Source organism: Xenopus laevis, chromosome 3L, assembly GCF_017654675.1.
Source record: "Xenopus laevis strain J_2021 chromosome 3L, Xenopus_laevis_v10.1, whole genome shotgun sequence".
In the NCBI taxonomy this organism is placed as follows: Eukaryota; Metazoa; Chordata; class Amphibia; order Anura; family Pipidae; genus Xenopus; species Xenopus laevis.
The window spans coordinates 61,932,847-61,956,114 of record NC_054375.1 but is presented as its reverse complement, the minus strand read 5'-3'; the positions used below and the strand labels follow the sequence as shown (position 1 = coordinate 61,956,114).

Here is a 23,268-nt window from a genome sequence, read left to right as displayed (position 1 = left end):
AAGGAGTTTAATAATGTAAATTGCTCACGGTTGAATGCTATTTCCTGCACTGACACTGATGAGGATTGTGACCCCTGGCCCATAGTTCAAAATCCTATAAAGCTGAGTGGCAGGAGAGATTTAGTCAACTGGGTTTAAGTCTAGCATTCAGGCAAGATACAAAAGAGAGACTTTGTCAATGTTGTAAAACTCTTTAGTGGCAACAATCAAAAGTAAATATACTCCTTAACTCGAGGCAACGATTTATAAGGAGATACAAGGTCCAGTTCTTTCAGATGTCAAAACCTTACACATTGCACAGATATCCATCCAAGGCATCTCAATCTACAAATGTAGTGTTCTCATACTCCATATTTGAGCGAGAGGAGTGGATCCCTTGGCAAAACTCATCCCCATGCTATTTGGCAGAACTTTGTTGAAGTGATCCCAACTGTGGCATAGGGCAATTTTGGGATGACTTGAAGAATGACTTTCGTTTATGACTATGACATTTCAATAGACCGGTGACTGTTTTTTTTTAGGAGGAGGATCATTTCAGATGTTTTGCATTGCCTCAATCAGAACAGATGAAGTTGTGAGTCGCTGTACTTTACAGCTTGGTACTCAAGGATCAATGATTGTGATGCTCTCTTTGGCTCATAAGGTGAATTATTCCATTTTATTTGTACGCCAAACATCCTACCAATGCTAGAGCCATGACTTTTCAACATATATATAACTTAATACTCCATAGGATGGTATACATTTCATATGTGAATGTATAAACTGAATAAATGCACACTTTTAAAGATGTGGACAGGTTCTGAAATATTCTAAAATATAAAGAATTGAGTTAATGTACATATTAGCACTACTCCAAGGCAAAATCTCTAGATTTCCACATCTCACATTCCTGTCTGTAATCTAACTCTATTTCAGTTCTTCATCTTATTAGGCAAACATGGCAAGCAGAATTCAGTGTACACAGGTATGAATTGCATTTATAGGCTCTGATCTACCACTGCCTTGTTGGCACAATAGCTGTAAAAAGTCTACTGAAAGTTCATTCTAGAGTGGAAAACATTAGATATGGCACACCCTTTCTAGGAAACTAACAAAGGGATGAAAAAAGCACACTAAAAAAACACGTATTTAAATAAAATAACCTGCCTGGGCCATTTTTTTTAAATGTTATTGGCTGAAGGCCCAGAGCACAGCTTCCACAACAAAGTTAAATTGAATAGTATTGCTGCACTGCTTTATACGTAAAGTAGTCCTGGGCAGGTAAAGATATTATCAAATTTCCCCCCAGTTGCTCACCCATAGGTTGATTTTTGTGCTCCTCCTCTTCTCTACAACTTACACAAATCTGTGTGCCGCAACAGTGCATAGGCATGATATAACCACCAGTATAACCACCAGTACCACAACCAATATCTATAGCTGCACAATTGCTTTGTACTTGAGAAGTAGTATGGCAACCATGTGCATTGTAATATTTTGGGCCTTGCTATATTTTAGTCATAAAGGATGGAAACTTCTGTAAGATAGTCACAAAGGATTGAAACTTCTGCAAGATGAGGATACTATGAAGCTGGGGTTGTGCTGGGTCCCTATGTGATATGATGGTTGACATGCTAGTCAAACAATGGGATTGGCCTGAATAGGGTGACAAAATAGGACAAAGATTCATAAAAAGTATTGTCTCAGGTGACTGATACATACAGGCAGCTAAGAGTTTAGTCATGTGGTTATTTGTTTGCATACAGAGCTGAGGCATCATAACCAATGGTGTGTTGCCAATACTGAGAAAATTATGCCTGTGTTTTTTCAGACCTGATAATAAAATCACCTACAGACAGGTGCTTCAGAAGAGTACAGGAGCAAAAATACAATTCCTTGGAGATCCGATCATTTATTCTACTAGTGGGCTATGGGAGAAATAATGGAGATGTATTTACCTCTTTAGTTCAAGGGTATCTTATAATCTACCATATGCACTGGCCTACTCAAGTATTGGTTCAAAACTGGGATCAAGAAGGAATACACAGCAGTCACAAAAATGGTCCGGGATTACTCTCACACATTGAATTCTGGCTGTCCCATTCTCATCAAAAGCCAACACTGACCAACCAAAATATTCATTATGTGGCTACCTTAACGGTGAGATTAATGAAAGAAAACTTGCATGAAAAAATTATCCAACTTCATTTTTTTTTTTAGTGAAACCCTTTGCATTCTTTTGGAAGAGTGGGTGCAAATGAGATATAGAGCTCCACCTATGGGGATTGTAATGTGAAAATAGCTATGGTGCCATGTGCTGTGTGATTGTGATTAATTTTCACAATAATATGGAGCAGTCGGATACAATTTTGCAGCAACCCAAACATCCTGTGTGCAAGTGCACTTATAGCTATGGTTTAACTCACTTTCCTTTGGAATTCCACTTGTCTCATAATTGACTTGTCTGACTGTACACAGATCTTGGACTGTAGAGCAAGTCCTGATCAGTGGACTGTAGGGCAAATTCCTGGTCAGTGACTTCAGGCATTCTTATTCAAATCAAAGCCCCCAAAGTACTTATGCAGATTAGAAAGGAGTAGCAATGTCCGAACTGAAAGGGAAATTTATTAACAGAAGTGTAAATTGGCACGGGTGCAGTATCCTTAACGTTTAGCAAACAATCAGCAATTAACATTAGCAGTGTCTGGGTTAGAGCTATCTGCCTAAAGCTGGTCATTACTATTTAAAAATCCAAGTGAAAATGATGTTTTCAGCTGTACTGACAGACAATTGGGATTTCATGAACGTCAATCATTTTCAGTTGTGGATACTGATACAGCAAAGTGGAAATGTTTTCCTTCCTGGAAGCTGTAAGTCTGTGTATGAGGTATATGTCAAACATCACTTAACCAGAGCTCTCTGTTGGTTCCGGGGCAAATGAACAAACCACCATGTTTATAACTGAATTGGGCTCAGAACAACTTCCTAAGCCTGGTTACTGAATAAGCGGATCTTTACCGAATGAATGGGAGATACAGAGAAGAGGAATATTTAGACACATATTCATACTTTGTGGTCAGACAAGATATAATTCCTTATATTTTAGAGAGAGATGGATAAGCTGATTTAATCACAAACCATATAAACAAGAGCTTCTGAACTAAGCAGCATTCAGACATAGAATTACTCTAAAAAAAAACAATTATATGTACTACTGTATATTCAAAATCTTCAGTTAGTAGGAATTATGTCTGTAAGAGGCCCATTTATCAAAAGTCGAATTTCAAATTCATGTGAATTTTTTTACTCTGATAAATTCGAATGGGAGGTTATTTGATAAAAAATTGGAACGTCTAAAACTCAAACGAATATTACCGACTCTAATAACCCGAATCAAATTAGACAAAACTTAGATCAAGTTTATTCTCTGAAAAAACCTTGAATGTCAGGAAGGCTATTAACATCTTCAAATGGGTCACTGGACCTCTGCCATTGACTTATACATGAACTCAGCAGGTTTTAGGTGGCTAATAGTCGAATTCTAATTGTTCCCAGGGTCAAGGTTTGATAAATCTCGAATTTCAAATTCGAATCGAGTTTGGATTATTCCCAATTCTAATTTGTGGGATTTGACCAGAAATACAATTTGAAAACTCAAATTTACTATTCGATCCATAATAAATATGCCCCTTAGTGTTGAGCTGCTGATGTCAAAATCTCAGCCAAGGCAACCAACATGGCAGCTATAAGTCATTTGTATAAAAGTAAAATGTAATGTAAATGTAAGTAAAAGTAAAATCTATGTCCTGATCTAATGATTACAAGAAAATAATTGTCTCGGACATGAGGTATTTTTCCCTTATTGGTCTTGTAACTGAAATCACCAACACATTGTTTGATCAAAGCTTCGAAGTTGCATATTTGTATGGAAAAACACTGGTTTTGGTGGTGAATCTTAAAATTCATCAAAAAAAAGTACAAATCTGTAATTTTTTCCCATGTTCCTATGTTATCAGCAGCAACAACGGTGGGGAAAAAAAACATCTTCCAGGCAAGCTGTCAGTCTGCCAAAAAGTCTTCTGCTGCTCAAGAGCCTTTTATTGTATAAATGATTAACGCCGATACAACATAAAAGGAGCCTTTCTTTGATTCAACTTCACTTGCTTAAGTGGCCAGTCAGCTCTTCCTTCCACCGAGAATGAATCTGCTAACACGCAATTATGCAGGCCCTGTGTCCGTCGTGTATGCAATAATGCATTTTCCTGTCTAGCCAAGAGAATAAAAGTGTGCATCTTAGGGATAGGTACTTTCAGGTCACACACACATTATTCCATCAAAGTACTGTTTCAGGTGTGCAAGGACTGCTGCATACTCATGCATCTGCCAAGCTTTTCCTGATGATCAGCTCCCTATTCTGACTGCTTAGCCGCAATACAAAGGGGTATATTCACTAAAAGGTGAATTTTGGCCTGCGAAGGCTTCTCCACACTTCACACCACTACATTAGACATTAAATTGCAGCGCATGCTAATAAAAAATGCAAAGTTCCATCTCTGCAGCTGAACGCTGGCAATGTTTCGCTAGCATAAATTCGTCAGTGCGAGCATTTCAGTACAAACTTTTGCTAACGATCATTCCTGCCTAGCGAAACTAGGGCTGGTACATATAAGTCACATATATGTCTTTATTAGAGATGTTGGTGTAAATGCTTGAAACAGACGCTTATTATTACAAATGTCCAAGGAAGCAAAATAAAGACTAAAGAGATCCTCCAATGCCCTACATATGAGCCCGCTCTAAAACAAATGCCCCTTAAATGGTTAAAAAAAAATATTAAAATAAAAGTATTTAACAATTATAACTTTTAAACAAAATCCCACTTTAAAATATGAAAAAAATTGTTTTGTTTTTTTAATTTTTATGACTTTTCGGCATACAGGATATGTTGTCACTGACTCAAGTTTGCCAGGTACAACTTGGTGAAGGAAACTCTAGCGAAAAGGGGTAACGTAATGTAAAATTCGCATTTTAGTGAATTTGCAGAGTAACGATCATTCCCCTGAGCGGAAATTAACCTGGTGAAAGGGCGAAAAACTTTGTTAGCGATGTACTCTTTCACTAGCTAATTGTCCTCTATGCCTGGTATTAAATTGGCAATGTCCCTGTGAATTGGACTTCTGTCGAATTTTCACTAGCGACGGCCACTTCGCCCTTTAGTACATTTGCCCCAATGAATGTTACAACCTAAACCTTGCTGTTTCTGAACAACATTTCCCAGTATCCCATATCATTACTGAAGACAGTACTATATAACCTGTTTAGTGCTATATACAGGATATTAATTTTACTGTGAGATTATAGCCCTTGTAAGGATGAAATATATGAAAATGCTGACAATTTTAGGGATCATAAAGCTCCAGGGGTTCTTCTTCTTCTCCAAATCCAGCCATAGCAAAGAGCAATGCTCAAGTACAGGGTTATTTAATTTACATCAACCCCCTCAATCAATTTTATTTTGAATGTGATTTCAACAAATAGGTCTGTCAAAGGAAAAAAGATCAGTGCCCTGGAGTATAGAGAGGGCATAGAGTTGCCACCTCAGCCCTTTAAGGGTAGAACTCCAAGGGCGACTTTCAATGCGATACCGTCCATTCCGAGACTAATTGCAGGCAGCATGTCGGATACACCGAATCTAAGGTAATAGGAACGTCAGATGTTGTTGCTGCGTGCATCCAACACGAAGGCAACATGCAGCGTTCACAACCAAACAGTCGTAACGTGTTGTATGCACGCAGCGACAACATCCGACATTCCTTTTACTTCCCTTAGATTTGGAGCATCCAACAGGACGCCTGCGATTAGTCTCAGTGCGTCAGAATGGACGGTATGGCATTGAAAGTTGCCCGTGGATTTCTACCCTAAAACCGAACACATATGGAATCCACGGCCTGCGTGGCTAATTAGCAATTCATTTAAATGCATGATTGCACATAAATCAGTTGAGTCTGCAGCGTGCATCTACATGAATTGCTATTTAGCCACGCAGGCCGTGGATTCCATATGTGTTCGTTTTTAAAGGGGTGAAGTGGCAACACTAAGAGGGCCCAGTGTGGTCAGTAACGTAACTAGAGGGGGGCGGGGGATGATGTGCAATTCAATCTAGCAGCCATCTTCACATGTGCCCAAGAAGCATTTAACTGTGAGGCCTAATAACTTCCAGTCAGACTTGGCAACCACAGCGAAAGCAGGTCACGTGACTGCTGGGAGACACTGCCCAATAAGCAGTTTTTTAAAAGTGCCTTTCCCTCGAGTTTAGCGTGTGGCCTACAGTGATTTTTCTGTGGGCCCAGTTTTTGCCTTAGACACTTCATTGCGCCCCAATTACTTAACCCCATATAATTGCAGCGGTTTTCAAACAAAAAAAAAAAAAAAAGACTTTTTAGCTGAACCGTCTGCAACATTTGTCCGGCAAAGGGGGGGCTGCTATAGAGATTCCCGCACGCGTGTATTGAGCTCGCATTGTACAAAGCCTGTGCTGGAATGTGTGCAAGTGTGTGCCCTTTGTACTCTCCCTTGTGTGTGGGTAAGTTGTGCTGCCCGGCGGTACGTACACGCACTGCAACAACTCCCTAGAAGATACTTAGTAACTTGAAGATAAAGAGCAGGAGAAGGCGCAATGCCCCGGAGTCCTGTGTCCTTCCCCCTCCCAACTCTGCTCCCATCCCCCAACCCCGTCTCCTTCCTCTCCCCCCTCTCTGTGATGTGCTCTCGCTGCTTGTTTGCACCCGGCTGATCCAGAGCGGAAATTCCTTTCCGTTTTTGTGAATGACAAACTCATTAACAATTCCCCGACACAACCTGTTCCAGCCGGCCCGTCTCCAGGGCAACGGCCCTTCCGAGCTCTCTGATTGGCCGCTCCGCGGAATGTATCCATTCAGACAGTGTGTTTGTATCCATTCAGTAAGGGGAGTCTCGAAGGAGGGACATTGATCAAATAGAAGAGCTGCTCGTCTTGTTGTAGAGGGGGACAGTCCCGTAGGAGGAGGGGCCCCTGGGAAGAGAGGGTTGTGTGCATGCAGCCCCAGCCATTCAGCTCTCTCGTTGGAATTGGGGACAAGGAAGGCGCCGCTTTGCAGTTCCATTGACAAGAGAGCCCAGGCTGCCGCTGCTTCAGTGTCACATGCCTGTGTAGTCGGGCCCCTGCGGACAGCTCTCAGTTGGCCCGGCCTCGCCCCCCGTGCTCTCCTCAATGCTAGAGAAGTTGAGACCCGCTGCGCCCTTGGACATGGCGCTCGGTAAATCGGTGTCGTGGCTGAACGAGCAGCTGGACGTGGCCAACGAGCGGCTTCTTCTGATGGACTGCAGGGCGCACGAGCTGTACGAGTCGTCTCACATCGAGGCGGCCATGAACGTGGCCATCCCGGGCATCATGCTGCGCCGCCTCAAGAAGGGAAACCTGCCCATCCGGTCGCTCTTTGCCTGTGGGGAGGACCGGGACAAGTTCGCCCGCCGATGCGGCACCGACACGGTTGTACTGTACGACGAGAACAGCTGCGACTGGAACGAGAACACGGCCGGCGAGTCGGTGCTGGGGCTGCTCATGAAGCGGCTGAAGGACGAGGGCTGCAGGGCTTTCTACCTGGAAGGTAACGGCTGCTCACAGTGTAGGGGTGCCCGGCTCCCACCATCAGGGGTTGAGGGGGGTATTTCATTGTAGAATGACTGGATACTTCTATATCTTCCACCCAAGCTATTGCCCTTGTACTTCACCCTCTGTCAGGCACATCCCTCCTGCTCCAACTCGGGCCCTGCCTTTATATTGGGGACCTCTCACCCCCTAAGTGATGCCCCTCAGCTATTTCATCTGCACATTCCCAGAGGGATGGCACACTCTCCTATTGGATCTGCTCAACCCCAGGTCCTATTTTGTTATGCCCTTGGTTAGTTCACACGAGGAGATTCAGGGAGATTTTGTCGCCTGACAACTAATCGCCTCGTCTTCTGAGCGTCTATCTCCCCGCACTGCCTCATCAGTTTTTCCCATAGGCTATAATGAAAAGTTGCCTGCGCTAATGCACACGCGGCGATGCATTTTCCATAGTCGCCTGAAGTTGCCTCACACAGACAACTTCGGGCGACTATGGAAAATGCATCGCCGCGTGTACAGTAGCGCAGGCGACTTTTCATTATAGCCTATGGGAAAAACCGCTGAGGCAGTGCGGGGAGATTTTCGCTCAGAAGACGAGGCGATTAGTTGTCAGGCGACAAAATCTCCCTGAATCTCCTCGTGTGAACTAACCCTAAATTTATCCAGATCTTTTGGGTCAAATTAGTTGCAGGGGGCACTTAGTACAAGTGGTATCAATGTCATCATGTTAGTTCGTCCCAGATGCAGGATTTGCCCTTAGGAAACTGCTCTCCTTTCCATCATATATAAAAGGTATCCCCAAACTTTACATTTTCTGCATCATATAGCAGCCACCCCTTTTAAATCTGTCCGTATTGAGTGTGTACATAGTAAAATGATACGACCCTCTCTTACCATGATATTTCATATATTTAGGTTTTCACTTGGCATTTGTTTTTTTTGTCAGTGCTAAACTAGCTTTATTACTCATTTGTGCATAACAGAAATTGTGTTGCTCACTGTATGTGTTTGTATATACAAAAATATGTGTTGTGCAGTGGGGTTGCACTCAGAATTTTCTATAGATAGAAGGGTTCCCTAGAGAAGTCATTGCAATCGGGGAGAACAGGGAAAAAAACAACATTTCTACATCAAGGCTATTAGTGTAGTTGACACAATTCTCTGGCTGAGCCTAGCTGCAGTGCAGAAGAGATTTTTTTTTTTTCAAATCTGTGTCGTGACTGAGATCCCGCAAGTGTTCTGAACTAATAGCAGCCCTGAGCAGCACGCTTCCGTTCAGCGGCGGTCACAGATGTGCAGTATAAAGGCTGTAATTGTGTGATAAACTAGGATTTTGAAATGTGTTTTCCCCCACCATATCCTAATTAAGGAAGAGAATATATTCCATGTTATTTTTTGCAACACACTTTCCCAATGATTCTGGTTTCCATTGTAAACATTTTTTTTTTTGCTTTGTCTTTTTGAATAGTGCATTTTGGAACATTTTATATCTGTTAATGTGCTAATGGATTCCCCCACAAGAATCAAAGCAATATATATGTACGGTACTCTAAAACACTAGGAAGCATTTAGTCATCAAGAAAATGCAAGTTATTAATGATCTGGTGTACATGCTAATCTTTCACTTGTGAAAACACACCATTAATATAGAATAGCCCCCCTCCCCACCACTTCTCCTCATAGTTCACTTCAAGAAATCTGATGTATAATGAGTTGTGATAATTGCTTAGGAGATTATCATGTGTTTTCTGATAACACTGTTTATCTCCCCCACAGCGTCTTAATCACGCCTATGTATTTCTTTACTTTATACTGTATGTTCTTACTGCAGTGATTAATACTTTATCCTTGGTGCAAAGTTCCCCTTTCATGACAGTTTTATGCTTTAACAAGGTATATTTGCATTTTACTGCTCAAGGGCAAGGAACCTTTCTCCCCAAAAGGTTTTCTTACCGAGTAGTTTTCTGTTTCATTTGTTATTTTGTTGCAATAGGATGAAATTGAAATTTACAGTATTTTAACAAATGTTTTTCTCTCTTGATCAGTTAGTTAATTATGTTATTATTCTGTTTTATTTTCAGGTGGATTCAACAAGTTCCAATCTGAGTATCCTATACATTGTGAAACCAATCTGGATAGTTCCTGTAGCAGTAGCTCTCCACCCGTCCTTGGTTTGGGAGGCCTCCGGATCAGTTCTGACTCTTCGTCAGATATTGAATCTGACATTGACAGGGATCCCAGCAGTGCAACAGATTCAGACGGTAGTCCTCTATCCAACCCTCAGCCATCATTTCCCGTTGAGATCTTACCCTACCTTTACCTCGGTTGTGCTAAGGATTCTACTAACCTGGATGTTTTGGAAGAGTTTGGCATTAAGTACATACTGAACGTGACACCAAACTTGCCTAATCTTTTTGAAAACGCTGGGGAATTTAGATACAAGCAGATTCCCATTTCGGACCATTGGAGCCAAAACCTGTCTCAGTTTTTTCCAGAAGCCATCTCGTTTATAGGTATGTGAGCATTCTTATCTGAATTGTAAAAAGAAGAACATATTGTAAATATATAGGATTTCTGCTCCGAATACTTATGCCACAAATGTTGGCATTGTTGTGTATGAACCACATTTTCCATGATTATGTCCTGTCTCTTTAAATGTTCACTGTAGCTTTGGCTTGGTGAACTTTGATCCTCTTCTAACAGCAGAGAGGGAGATTTGGTAATATGAGCACTGCAGGAAGAACATTTTGGCTGGAAGCCACAGAGAACATAATCTCCAAGCATTGTAGTGCATTTCCTCTTACAAAGGAACCTATTTTATAGCAGTGTTGACATCCTGTTCCTCTAATAGGCTGTCCCCTGTGACTTCCCTCTTTCTGTCATAATGCATGAATACATCTATTGTTGAGTGCACAGAAGTTAACATTTTTTTCCAGCCCTGTTTGCGAATGAAAAAAAAAAAAGTGAAATTCATTTAGACTGTACCCTTGTTCAGATTACAGCATGTCAGAACTTGGAAATTGAATGATGTGCTTTTTATATTTGGTTTAATTATATAGTTTACTGTTGACTTGAATAATCTCAGTGGGTAATGTGCTGTACAGAAGTGTCTCTCCTTTTATATTTATCCTATGTTTTTTTTTTCTTCTTTGTATCCAATTTCAGATGAAGCCCGGGGTAAAAGCTGTGGAGTATTGGTGCATTGCTTGGCCGGCATCAGCCGATCGGTTACAGTCACTGTAGCTTATTTGATGCAGAAGCTGAACCTCTCCATGAATGATGCCTACGATATTGTCAAGATGAAGAAATCCAACATCTCTCCTAACTTTAACTTCATGGGTCAGTTGCTGGATTTTGAAAGGACATTGGGGCTTAGCAGTCCATGTGACAATCGAGTCCCAGCTCAGCAGTTATATTTTACAAATCCAGCCAACCAAAATGTATATCAAGTTGATTCTATGCAGTCCACGTGAAACTGAACTGGCAATCGTTTGTGGTAAAGATCATTCCTCTACAGAAATCTTTCTCTTTAAATCTGTCAAAAAGTGTATTGACAGATGTGATTGATTGGTTCAAGGAGGTCGTTGTTGAGGCGTAAAAATAAAACCGTTTATTAAAGTTACAGTTGCACTTGCAATGGAAGAAAGCTGATAAGTTTATGTCTTCAGTTCACTCGGAGATAAGCCTTAGATGCCTTGAAATGATTTGGCAAAGCTAATATGACACTGCCTTTGTAATGCAGTGGTTTTAGTTCCAAACGAGAGACAGCACAGCTGGACCCAATATAAGATATTAATCCTGAAATGTTTGGAAAGGAGAGGGTGCAGATCATTTGTCTTCTGTGAAGACTGGTTCTCCTGATGTTTAAAGGAGCCAAAGAATTATGAGTAAACTTCTGATGCATTTGAAGTTTTTTTTTTTTGTTTTTTTTTTGGGGGGGGGGTTGGGCTTTACCTTTTTACAGTTACTGTAAATATTAACTTCTCTTACATAGCACTGTCATTTCACTTCATTTACTTTTTTTTGACCTTTAAAATACGAAGGTGTTTTTTTTTTTTTCTTCTTCTCTTACCCCACACCTCCCTGACAACCTTTAATAGCAACTGTAGCATAGCAATTTATGAATTGGGGATAGGAGGGTTTTTGTACTTTGCATAAAAGTACTGATGTAATTTTGATTCACATTAATGTATAGCAGGGATATTCAACCTTAACTGGCCCAGCTGTGGCATAGCATACTACTCCACTGAGTAAGTTGCGGAGTGCTGGGAGGTGTAGTTCTGCAGAATCTGAAGCACCAGAGGTTGACTATCCCTGATGTATAGTTTTGTTGCCTGAGCTGCTTGTAAGCCCCTTTCTATTAGTGGTTACTTGTTTTTAACATATTAATTGCTCTGAAAATTGTTAATGTGAATTACTTCTGTCCTTTTTGTTTAGGGAGTTTCACCTAAAATTCTATGTTATGTTTTTTTGTTATTTTTCCTACAATATAAACTGGAAGTATGTATGTACCAGTGTCTTGCAAAGCTTTGATTGCACATTGATTGCCAATAAGGGAGATATGTTAACACTCCCGATTGTCCAAGGAGTAAAGTTTTATGATAAAATTTATTATAGACTTGTAAATCTTTAAATTATTAATAAATTCCTATTTTGGTTATTGAATAGTGTGCATTTGTCATGTGCGAGTATCTTTTGGACAAACTTGGATGAAATGAATATTACTTTGCTTTTTTTTTTTTTTGTTTTTTTTACAATGTTGCAGACTTCTAGGTATAAAGACATACAAGTTAGAATGTTGACATCAATTTTTTTCAGCCATATTTCTGGCATTACTGCTGCTTAAACTACTGTACCATTTGGTAACAAATACAGTGCTAGGCTCGTCCCCTTTTGGGTGGCCACCACTACTAAAGTATATACAGATCAAATCTATGAGCATGTGACTAATGAGGTTTATCTTCCATTTTTATAGCCTGCTATGAAGCCATAGCATATTCTAAGCATAGAACTTGCTTTTGACAACATATTTGTAACTTTTATGAATGGGGCTGCTATTTTGCCACTTTTGACAAACTTTGCAGTATCATATATTTAAAGCTTACGTCTGTAGACTGTATATAGCCTTAGCAAGCAGGAGGGCCGCATTTAAATTATAATTAAAGACCCACAAACACTTGTATTTATCAATGGGTGAACCTAGAGTTCCCCATATGGTTAATACACTTCTAAAAATCCCATGGGAATGAATAGAAAGTGAGAGAGTTTTTCTGTGGTGAGCTTAAATTTTACACTTCACAACCTTGCTGTTTGAACCACTGAGCTTGCTAAGCATGTCTTGTACCAACTTGAGTATCCACTAGCTGCAAGAACACTCTGAGCACGCACAATAATGTCCACCTATATGAACAAGTCTGGAACTACAAGTTCAGTGCTGCAAGCCTTGTCATAATACTGCTACAGCTCTCCTATGGATAATATACCTCACACATTACATGGCCTAGTTAATTATAAGCTATGGCCAAAGGTATGTGACTTATGTGCAGTTATATCTGCTTTCTTTGTGTAGATAAGTGTTTTAAAAGTTTTCTATGCTACAACGTAACGGTATCCTTCTAGAAATGCTATGGCCCCACTTTATCTGTCTAATATACTGGATTTAAATGTTCTCTGCTTTGCCTAATGTTAAAGCATACCAAAACTCATTTTTTTTAAGTATATATAGATACAGTTCGCTCTGGAACGATACGTATATATCTCAGCACCTAGTTGTAAAGATAAAACGTATATAGTGCAAAAAAAGTATATAGTAAAAGTATATAGTGCAGTATGTTCTTTTCGGAATGTGCTCCACAATAAATAGATCTACTCACAAGGTGTTAATTAGTTGTGTGGCTTATCGCGGAAACTTGAGCCGCTTGTGGGGATGCAAAAAGCCGAAGATCAGTTATCTGCAAGATAAAACTTTATAGAGCAGTAACGCCGGAACTTGTGCTATGCACTGCGGGCAATTGCACTAACCGAATGGATAAAACTTAGGGGACTTTGTTTTGCGATCGCTGTCGGTAGTTCTTTTCTCCACGCTGTTAGGTAGGATCCGCTGCAATGGAAAGGAGGCCGAAAGAGAGTCCCTGCTTTCAGTCAGCGAAACGATCTGCAGAATGTGATTCTTCGGCAGTCCGGAATTGGATGTGCTGGGTTTACGTATAGAATCCACTCAATAGGAAATGTTGATTTATAAAATATTTTATTAGAAAAGCCCTTTTCACATTTTCATATGACCTATTGTGCTGATTTGCTAACCTTTCAGTAGAACTACAACACTATACCCCCAAATATTTGCCCATGCATTGTAGTTTTATGCTTTAGTCCAAATTGGTATATTTTTATGCTCAAAACTGTTATTCAAATTCGATTTGAGTTTTTAAAAAATTCGATTTTCTAGATTTATCATACTCTGGCCATTTAAGAACTCAAATTTTACTATTCGCTACCTTAAACGTGCCGAATTGCTGTATCAAGTCAATGGGAGATATCCTGGGACCAATTTGGAGTTTACAGCCTTCCTGACATTCAGGGTTTTTTTTCAAAGACAAAACTCAAATCGAGTTTTTTAAATTCGATTTGAATATTCTGGTTGATTTCATTCAGCCGAGTTTGAACAATTCCGTTTTTTAATACATTTTGATTGATCGAATACCAAATTCATGGGATTTTAGGGGAGGTTTTTAAAAACTAACATGAATTCGAAATGCAACCCTTGCCTCCCAATGTTGATCTTGCTTTTTCTTCAAGGCAAATTCACTTGTAAAGACACGTTGTTACAGAATAGTTTAACCTAAGATGACTTTTGTGTCTTGTCATAGTTCACACATTTCCAGACTTGAGCCTTCTGGATACAATCTAATGGTTACAGCCAGACACATTCAATGTATGAAATGCTGATATTATTTAGAGCCCCACAGGTTTTCTTAAAAGAGAAACAAACCCTTAATATCCTTAATAAAAAAACCCTACCCTACATAGACCCTTCTCCCCCCAGCCTAACTGCCCCCCTAACAGGCGCCATCTTCAGCGGATTCGGTAATCTTCGGAATGAGACTGGCGCTTCTGTAATTTTTTGTGCATGCGCAGTTGTTGCAAAACAGAAAATTGCTCCAACTGTGCATGCGCCTGTCTGATTTTGAAGATTACCAAAGAGAAGAAGGAGGCTGCCGTGAACTTTGGTGGACAGAATCTGCACAGAGGGGTAAGTAAAGAGTTAGGGGGATGTGCCTTGGTGGACAACTAGGCTAGGAGGGAGGGGCGCTATGTAAGGTAGGGTTTTTTTTTTATTAAGGGTTTCTCCTTTAAAGGTGCATTGTTGTCAGAAATAGAAGTGTATACAAAGCAATGCAATATCATAGCATTATAGTGTAGTTCTGCTGTTTGGAGAGGTTCTGCGACTGGTTTAAATTTAGAGAGCAGTGATGGGCAATTCTGACCTGTTTCGTTTTGTGAAACGGAGAAAATTCATCTAAATGCATTGAAGTCTATGGGCATCAATTTTTTTTTTTTTTTTGTCGAGTGATACATAGGGATGTAGCGAACGTCGGAAAAAAAGTTCGCGAACATATTCGCGAACTTGCGCAAAAACGCGAGCGGTTCGCGAACGGTTCGCGAACCCCATAGACTTCAATGGGAAGGCGAACTTTAACATCTAAAAAAAAAATTTCTGGCCAGAAAAATGATTTTAAAGTTGTTTAAAGGGTGCAACGACCTGGACAGTGGCATGCCAGAGGGGGATCAAGGGCAAAAATGTATCTGAAAAATCTGCCTGTGTGTGCTTGGAAGAGATAGTGTAGGGGGAGAGCTGTTAGTGATTTCAGGGACAGATGATAGTAAGTTTGCTGGCTAGTAATCTGCTTGATACTGCTCTGTATTGGAGGGACAGAAGTCTGCAGGGATTTGAGGGACATTTTAGCTTAGGTAGCTTTGCTGGCTAGTAATCTACTGTTCTCTTTAAACAACTGCCATACGTTGACCTTGTAGGCATTGTTTGCCCAGTTTTTTTGGACGCAGCCACTGAAGCACAGTTGCCAGAAAAAATATGCCATATAAATGCTGAAAATAGTAATTTTTCGCCATACGTTGACCTTGTAGACATTGTTTGCCCAGTTTTTTTGGTTGCAGCCACTGAAGCACAGTTGCCAGAAAAAATATGCCATATAAATGCTGAAAATAGTCATTTTTCGCCATACGTTGACCTTGTAGACATTGTTTGCCCAGTTTTTTTGGTTGCAGCCACTGAAGCACAGTTGCCAGAAAAAATATGCCATATAAATGCTGAAAATAGTCATTTTTTGCCATATACGTTGAGTCAACGTATGGCAAAAAATGACTATTTTCAGCATTTATATGGCATATTTTTTCTGGCCTCTGTGCTTCAGTGGCTGCGGCCAAAAAAACTGGGCAAACAATGCCTACAAGGTCAACGTCGTTGACCTTGTAGGCATTGTTTGCCCAGTTTTTTTGGCCGCAGCCACTGAAGCACAGAGGCCAGAAAAAATATGCCATATAAATGCTGAAAATAGTCATTTTTTGCCATACGTTGACTCAACGTATATGGCAAAAAATGACTATTTTCAGCATTTATATGGCATATTTTTTCTGGCCTCTGTGCTTCAGTGGCTGCGGCCAAAAAAACTGGGCAAACAATGCCTACAAGGTCAACGTCGTTGACCTTGTAGGCATTGTTTGCCCAGTTTTTTTGGCCGCAGCCACTGAAGCACAGAGGCCAGAAAAAATATGCCATATAAATGCTGAAAATAGTCATTTTTTTGGTCGCAGCCACTGAAGCACAGTTGCCAGAAAAATTATGCCATATAAATGCTGAAAATATGCATTTTTTTGGTTGCAGCCACTGAAGCACAGAGGCCAGAAAAATTATGCCATATAAATGCTGAAAATATGCATTTTTTTGGTTGCAGCCACTGAAGCACAGAGGCCAGAAAAATTATGCCATATAAATGCTGAAAATATAAATTTTTTTGGTTGCAGCCACTGAAGCACAGAGGCCAGAAAAATTATGCCATATAAATGCTGAAAATATGCATTTTTTTGGTTGCAGCCACTGAAGCACAGAGGCCAGAAAAATTATGCCATATAAATGCAGAAAATATGCATTTTTTTGGACGCAGCCACTGAAGCACAGTTGCCAGAAAAAATATGCCATATAAATGCTGAAAATAGTCATTTTTTGCCATACGTTGACCTTGTAGACATTGTTTGCCCAGTTTTTTTGGTTGCAGCCACTGAAGCACAGAGGCCAGAAAAAATTAAACCAGTAGGGTTTGCACCCTAGTTTGTAACGGTGGCGGAGGGAGGAGGAGGACGCTAAAGGACAGCTGTGTGTGGAGTCATGAGGCTTGAAGAGAAGGACAGCTGCATAGAAGTCAGAACAAGTCTTCCGGCGTGCAGTAACCCTCCGAGATCCACCCCTCATTCATTTTAATAAAGGTCAGGTAATCGACACTTTTGTGACCTAGGCGAGTTCTCTTCTCAGTTACAATCCCTCCTGCTGCACTGAAGGTCCTTTCTGAGAGCACACTTGAGGCTGGGCAAGACAAGAGGTTCATGGCAAATTGTGACAGCTCTGGCCACAGATCAAGCCTGCGCACCCAGTAGTCCAGGGGTTCATCGCTCCTCAGAGTGTCGATATCTGCAGTTAATGCCAGGTAGTCCGCTACCTGCCGGTCGAGGCGTTCTTTGAGGGTGGATCCAGAAGGGTTGTGGCGCTGCCTTGGACAGAAAAACATTTGCATGTCTGACGTTACAGACTGGCCAAAGGGCTTTGTCCTTGCAGGTGTGCTCGTGGCAGGATTACTGGCACCTCTGCCCCTGGAATGTTGATGAGTTCCTGAAGTGACATCACCCTTAAAAGCATTGTACAACATGTTTTGCAGGCTGGTTTGTAAATGCCGCATCTTTTCGGACTTGTGGTATGTTGGTAACATTTCTGACACTTTATGCTTGTACCGAGGGTCTAGTAGCGTTGCGACCCAGTACAGGTCCTTCTCCTTAAGCCTCTTGATACGGGGGTCCTTCAACAGGCATGACAGCATGAAAGACCCCATTCTCACAAGGTTGGATGCAGAGCTATCCATCTCCGCTTCCTCATTATCAAGGACTGCATCATCCACGGTCTCCTCCCCCCAGCCACGTACAAGACCAGGGGTCCCCAAAAGGTCACCACTAGCCCCCTGGGAAGCCTGCTCCTGTTGGTCCTCCTCCTCCTCCTCCACAAAGCCACCTTCCTCCTCTGACTCCACTTCTGGCACCTCTCCCTGCGTTGCAGCAGGTGCCTGGGTTCGTTCTGGTGATTCCGACCAGAAATCGTGCGCTTCCAGCTCCTCGTCACGCTGGTCTACAGCCTCATCTGTCACTCGTCGCACGGCACGCTCCAGGAATAAAGCGAAGGGTATTAGGTCGCTGATGGTGCCTTCGGTGCGACTGACCATATTTGTCACCTCTTCAAAAGGTCGCATGAGCCTGCAGGCATCGCGCATAAGCACCCAGTAACGGGGGAAAAAAATCCCCAGCTGTGCAGATCCAGTCCTACCACCCAGTTCAAAAAGGTACTCGTTGACGGCCCTTTGTTGTTGCAGCAGACGTTCCAACATAAGGAGCGTTGAATTCCAGCGAGTCTGGCTGTCAGAAATCAAACGCCTGACTGGCATGTTGTAGCGCTGCTGAATGTCAGCAAGGCGTGCCATGGCTGTGTAGGAACGTCTGAAATGGGCCGACACCTTTCTGGACTGGGTGAGAACGTCCTGGAATCCTGGGTACTTGGAGACAAAACGTTGGACTATTAAATTTAACACATGTGCCATGCAGGGCACATGTGTTAAATTGCCTAGTCTCAACGCTGCCAACAGATTGCTTCCATTGTCACACACCACTTTTCCGATCTGCAGTTGGTGTGGGGTCAGCCACCGATCGGCCTGTGACTGCAGAGATGACAGGAGTACAGATCCGGTATGGTTTTTGCTTTCCAGGCACGTCATCCCCAAGACAGCGTGACAACGGCGTACCTGGCACGTCGAATAGCCTAGGGGGAGCTGGGGGTGCACAGGTGTGGAGGAGGAGAAGGAGGACCCAGCAGCAGAGTAAGAAGAAGAAGAAGACGAGGTAGAGAGCGATGGAGGAGTAGAGGTGGTGGCAGAACCGCGTGCAATCCGTGGCGGTGACACCAACTCCACTGTTGTTGTTGAGCTACCCATTCCCTGCTTCCCAGCCATTACCAAGTTCACCCAGTGGGCAGTGTAGGTGACATACCTGCCCTGACCATGCTTGGAGGACCATGCGTCAGTAGTCATATGGACCTTTGGCCCAACACTAAGTGACAGAGATGCGGTAACTTGGCTCTGCACATGTTGGTACAGGTGTGGTATTCCCTTTTTAGAAAAAAAATTGCGGCTGGGTACCTTCCACTGCGGTGTCCCAATTGCTACAAATTTGCGGAAGGCCTCAGAGTCCACCAGCTGGTATGGTAAAAGCTGGCGGGCTAAGAGTGCAGACAAGCCAGCTGTCAGACGCCGGGCAAGGGGGTGACAGTCAGACATTGGCTTCTTACGCTCAAACATGGCCTTCACAGAAACTTGGCTGGTGGCAGATGACTGGGAATGGGAACAGGTGGTCAAGGTGGAAGGCGGAGTGGAGGGTGGTTCAGACGGGTCAAGGAGAGCAGAGGTAGAGCAGTAAGATGCTGGACCAGAAGGAGTGTGGCTTTTAGTTTGCCTGTTGCCTTTGAGGTGTTGCTCCCAAAGTGCTTTGTGCTTGCCGCTCATGTGCCTTCGCATAGAAGTTGTACCTATGTGGCTGTTGGGCTTACCAAGGCTCAGTTTCTGACTGCACTCATTGCAAATTACAATGCTTTTGTCAGAGGCACACACATTAAAAAAATCCCACACTGCTGACTTTTTGGAAGTGTGCGATCTGGCGGTAACAGTAGAAGTTGGCGGCATTGGCGGCAATGGCGGGTGCGTTGGCCGGCTGAACACAGGTGCCGATACATGTTGTTGCCCTACTGATCCCTGCGGGCTGTCCTCCCTGCTTCTTCTAAGTCTTATTCTCCTACTGCCTCTCTGACTCTCCGTCTCTCCATCTGAACTACCCTCCTCTTGCTCTCTTCTACTAGGCACCCACAAAACATCAATCTCCTCATCATCATTCTCCTCAGATGCATCAATTTCTTCTGACACATCACAGAAGGAAGCAGCAGCGGGGACCTCCTCCTCATCACTCATTATGTCCATCTCTGTCGTGTTCTCTGCCAGAATTAAATCTGGTGTAAGGTCCTCATCTCCTTCATCTTCTTCTGGCAATAATGGTTGCGCATTACTCAGTTCAAGAAACTCATGGGAAAATAACTCCTCTGACCCCAGTGAAGAAGGGGCACCGGTGGTGGAGGAAGTGTTACGTGGGGTGGCCATAGCAGTGGAGGATGAGGAGGATGTTGTGGTAAAGTTAGAAACGGTAGAGGATGGGGTGTGCTGTGTAAGCCAGTCAACTACCTCTTCAGCATTTTGGGAGTTCAGGGTCATTGGCTTTTTAAAACTGGGCAATTTGCTAGGGCCACAGGATTGCATAGCAGCACGGCCCCTAGCACGGCCTCTGCGTGGCGGCCTGCCTTTGCCTGGCATTATTTTTTAAAAAACAACAACAACAACAAAAACTCAGTTGGTTTTTCTGGAAACGATAATACACACAGCTAGATGGTGGGTTGAAGAAAACAGTGTGCAAATAATGCCTACAAGGTCAACGTATACACTACTACAGCGGTGGATACGGATTACGTAAAATATATTATGGCTGCTTGAAAAAAGTCACTCCGGTGTTTTTTCTGGAGACGGTAATATTATGGATATTTAGACAGAATGTGAACAAGGTCACACAGCTAGATGGCGGGTTGAAGAAAACAGTGTGCAAATAATGCCTACAAGGTCAACGTATACACTACTACAGCGGTGGATACGGATTACGTAAAATATATTATGGCTGCTTGAAAAAAGTCACTCCGGTGTTTTTTCTGGAGACGGTAATATTATGGATATTTAGACAGAATGTGAACAAGGTCACACAGCTAGATGGCGGGTTGAAGAAAACAGTGTGCAAATAATGCCTACAAGGTCAACGTATACACTACTACAGCGGTGGATACGGATTACGTAAAATATATTATGGCTGCTTGAAAAAAGTCACTCCGGTGTTTTTTCTGGAGACGGTAATATTATGGATATTTAGACAGAATGTGAACAAGGTCACACAGCTAGATGGCGGGTTGAAGAAAACAGTGTGCAAATAATGCCTACAAGGTCAACGTATACACTACTACAGCGGTGGATACGGATTACGTAAAATATATTATGGCTGCTTGAAAAAAGTCACTCCGGTGTTTTTTCTGGAGACGGTAATATTATGGATATTTAGACAGAATGTGAACAAGGTCACACAGCTAGATGGCGGGTTGAAGAAAACAGTGTGCAAATAATGCCTACAAGGTCAACGTATACACTACTACAGCGGTGGATACGGATTACGTAAAATATATTATGGCTGCTTGAAAAAAGTCACTCCGGTGTTTTTTCTGGAGACGGTAATATTATGGATATTTAGACAGAATGTGAACAAGGTCACACAGCTAGATGGCGGGTTGAAGAAAACACTGTGCAAATAATGCCTACAAGGTCAACGTATACACTACTACAGCGGTGGATACGGATTACGTAAAATATATTATGGCTGCTTGAAAAAAGTCACTCCGGTGTTTTTTCTGGAGACGGTAATATTATGGATATTTAGACAGAATGTGAACAAGGTCACACAGCTAGATGGCGGGTTGAAGAAAACACTGTGCAAATAATGCCTACAAGGTCAACGTATACACTACTACAGCGGTGGATACGGATTACGTAAAATATATTATGGCTGCTTGAAAAAAGTCACTCCGGTGTTTTTTCTGGAGACGGTAATATTATGGATATTTAGACAGAATGTGAACAAGGTCACACAGCTAGATGGCGGGTTGAAGAAAACACTGTGCAAATAATGCCTACAAGGTCAACGTATACACTACTACAGCGGTGGATACGGATTACGTAAAATATATTATGGCTGCTTGAAAAAAGTCACTCCGGTGTTTTTTCTGGAGACGGTAATATTATGGATATTTAGACAGAATGTGAACAAGGTCACACAGCTAGATGGCGGGTTGAAGAAAACACTGTGCAAATAATGCCTACAAGGTCAACGTATACACTACTACAGCGGTGGATACGGATTACGTAAAATATATTATGGCTGCTTGAAAAAAGTCACTCCGGTGTTTTTTCTGGAGACGGTAATATTATGGATATTTAGACAGAATGTGAACAAGGTCACACAGCTAGATGGCGGGTTGAAGAAAACACTGTGCAAATAATGCCTACAGGGCAAATAATGCCTAAAAGGTCAACTTATACACTACTACAGCGGTAGTAAATAAAAAAAGTAAAATAAAAAAAAATGAATATTAAAAAAAAAAAATTAAAGTTGGTGCTGCTGAACTACTAGGAGCAGCAGATTAGCACACCAGTCCCACTCCCCAACACTGCTAGACTAATAGCACTGGGCTCTTATAGTAGTAGTAGTAGTAGTAGTAAAACAACAAAAAAATAAATAAAGCAGTCCTTACAAGGACTACTGTTATTGCAGCAGTCAGCAGATGAGATCAGAAGCAGGACAGCTGCCCACTGCAGCTACATACAGAGCACTGCAGTAGAAGGTAGATTACTAGCCAGCAAAGCTACCTAAGCTAAAATGTCCCTCAAACCCCTGCAGACTTCTGTCCTCCAATAACAGAGCAGTATCAAAACGATTACTAGCCAGCAAACTTTCAACTGTCCCTGAAATCACTAACAGGCAGCAGCTCTCTCCCTACACTATCTCTTCAGCACACACAGGCAGAGTGAAAAAACGCTGCAGGGCTTCGGTTTTTATAGGGAAGGGGAGTGGTCCAGGGGAGAGCTTCCTGATTGGCTGCCATGTACCTGCTGGTCTGGGATGAGAGGGCAAAAAAAAGCGCCAACAATGGCGAACCCAAAATGGCGAACGTCGTGCGACGTTCGCGAACTTCCGGCGAGCGCGAACACCCGATGTTCGCGCGAACAAGTTCGCCGGCGAACAGTTCGCGACATCTCTAGTGATACAGTGTGTCAAATTTTTTTCACCCATTGGAGTCTATGGGCTTAATTTTTGCGGTGAAACGCAGAGTAGTAATAAAAATTAGGTTACGAAAGCAAAACCAATAGCACAGCTAAATTAATTGTACAGAAATTTACTAACAACATTTTTTCAGAAATATCTGCTTGTGTAAAAAATGTATGAACAGACTTTTCATACATATGTTTTTTTTTTCTTTTCTTGTATCTATACCAGTATAAAAGTTGTTTATATCAATCATGAGCAGGGAAAGGAAGGAAGTAGACTTTTTACACAATCACCAGTTTATTAGTTCTTTAGTTTGCACTGGTAAAAGCACAACATTTTAAGCCCACATAATGTTTATTGTTTGCAACTGGCAGGCTCGGGTAATTCAGCTCCAAATTCAACATTTCAAT

At 42.0% G+C, this 23,268-nt stretch overlaps 1 protein-coding gene across 1 annotated transcript; it reads left to right on the top strand.

Moving 5' to 3' along the window:
* Nucleotides 1-7,087: 7,087 nt before the first annotated feature.
* dusp6.L (dual specificity phosphatase 6 L homeolog) lies at nt 7,088-12,300 on the top strand. The gene is given in 3 exon segments (NM_001089787.1): nt 7,088-7,628; nt 9,712-10,143; nt 10,796-12,300. Coding segments are annotated over 3 exon segments (1,137 nt in total). The 5' UTR covers nt 7,088-7,231; the 3' UTR covers nt 11,104-12,300.
* Nucleotides 12,301-23,268: the final 10,968 nt, after the last annotated feature.